At 56.1% G+C, this 1,741-nt stretch overlaps 1 protein-coding gene across 1 annotated transcript in view; it reads right to left on the minus strand.

Moving 5' to 3' along the window:
* MKRN2 (makorin ring finger protein 2) overlaps positions 1–1,741 on the minus strand; it is a 9,779-nt gene that overhangs the window by 6,749 nt on the left and 1,289 nt on the right. The window contains exons 3-4 of the mRNA XM_017737289.1: positions 1,707–1,734; positions 712–1,016 (exon numbers count right to left, since the gene is read on the minus strand). Of these exons, the coding sequence (XP_017592778.1) occupies positions 712–1,016; positions 1,707–1,734 (333 nt within the window). The remainder of the gene's footprint in view (positions 1–711; positions 1,017–1,706; positions 1,735–1,741) is intronic.

The following is a 1,741-nucleotide window of genomic DNA, read 5'->3' on the forward strand; positions in this document are numbered from 1 at the left end:
CCTCGGGAAAGGATCCACTGCAGGGAAAACATGGAACACTCATCACGGGCATCATTCATGCTTGTCACTGTCATAGCTTCATTTAAAGAACATTAAATTTAATAATATATTTCAGCCTTTCATGTTCTCTCAGCTGTCAGAAATAAAGATGCCAGGGTGCTTCATTCACCCCTTTCTGCATCTCTGTCAGGGAACAGGTATTCAATTACTTGATGCTTCAAACATCCCCAAAAAACATCTCACTGAATAGGTGCCACACTCAAGGTGTTCCTCTCATTATAATTAAGGCCACATTCATTCACCTAATTTTTACCCAGTTAAGGAATTAAGTCTCTTATTTCAGGCTTTCCTCCAGCATTTCTCATCCTAGCAGTGACAATCCACAACCCATTCACACTCCCACAGCACCGCAAGGTGAGCTGGTGACTCAGTCAGAGACCTCCAGAAGACATTCTCCTGGGAGACTTTCAGGGTGCTGTGGGAGAAGGCTGCAGGCCAATCCCTGATGAGGATGAAGTGGAAAAAACCCCAAGCTGCTACCTGCAGTATCACTGCCAATTCAGCCCCAGATGCTTGAGCAGAGCACTCTTAGCACCTTTCTCTAGACAAGCAGTGAAACAGAAGCTCTTTGGAAGAGGCTCTTCTGCCAAAAGCACTAAGACAGCCCAAACCCCGCCCCGAGCAGAGCAGATCTCCCAGGTCCCCCTTTACCATCTCGTGGGCCTTCCTCTGCTCCTGGTCGAAGGGGTGCAGCACCTGCAGGCCGCAGATCTCGCACAGCTCCCCGTGCAGGTAGAGGCAGCGCCCCCCGAAGTGGCAGGTGCCGGCGGCGGCGTAGGGACACAGCTGCTCCCCGGCCCCGGGGCAGCCCCCGGCGCCCGGCTCCCCCAGCCCGCTGCAGATGGCCTCCAGGTAGGAATGGGGCTTCCCCTCCTCGCTGTCCCCGGGCTCGCTGCAGCCCAGCACGGCCCCGGGGGCACCGGGCTGCTGCTTCTCCTCGCTGGAGCCGCACAGGTCTGGGAGGGACAAGCACAGGGCACGGCGCTCAGCCCCCACCGCCGGCTCCAGAGCCTTCCTCTCCAAATTTAAGGTTTTCTTCCCAATGGAATCCCATCTCTAAGCCCTTTCTGCTCATGAATCGCAGGGATTTTCCCAAGCTGCCTACTGCAGGTGTTTCCTGTTCACAGACAGACTCCAAGAATCACAGAATCATTAAGGCTGGAAAAGACCTCCAAGCTCATCAAGTCCAACCTGTGAGCAGCCCCCACTCTGCCATCCAGCCCAGAGCACCGAGTGCCACATCCAGTCTCTCTCTGGACGCCTCCAGGGATGGGGACTCCCTTCCAATGCCTGACCACCCTTTCCATGAAGAAATTCTTCCTGATGTCCAGCCTAAACCTCCCCCGGCTTGAGGGATCAAACAGTTCCTCTTGTCCTGTTGCTGACTGTCTGGGAGCAGAGCCTGACATTCCCCCCACTCCATCCTTCTCTCAGGGTGGACAAAACACTCCCAGCTCATCCCTCAGGGAGCAGAATGGAAGCAGTCACTTCACAGGGCCATTGAAAGCGACTGGCAGGCAGAGCACCTCCAGGAAGGAGGCTCCAGCGGCTGGGGGCTCTGGCTGGCCTCGAAACTCCGATAACCCCGGGAGACAGCACCTCCCTCCCCACAGCCCCAGGGCCGAGCAGAGCAGCCTCCCACTCACTTCTGTCCCGGAGCACCAGCGTCCTCTTCTCCCCG

Source organism: Corvus brachyrhynchos, unplaced genomic scaffold (genome assembly GCF_000691975.1).
Source record: "Corvus brachyrhynchos isolate BGI_N302 unplaced genomic scaffold, ASM69197v1 scaffold266, whole genome shotgun sequence".
In the NCBI taxonomy this organism is placed as follows: Eukaryota; Metazoa; Chordata; class Aves; order Passeriformes; family Corvidae; genus Corvus; species Corvus brachyrhynchos.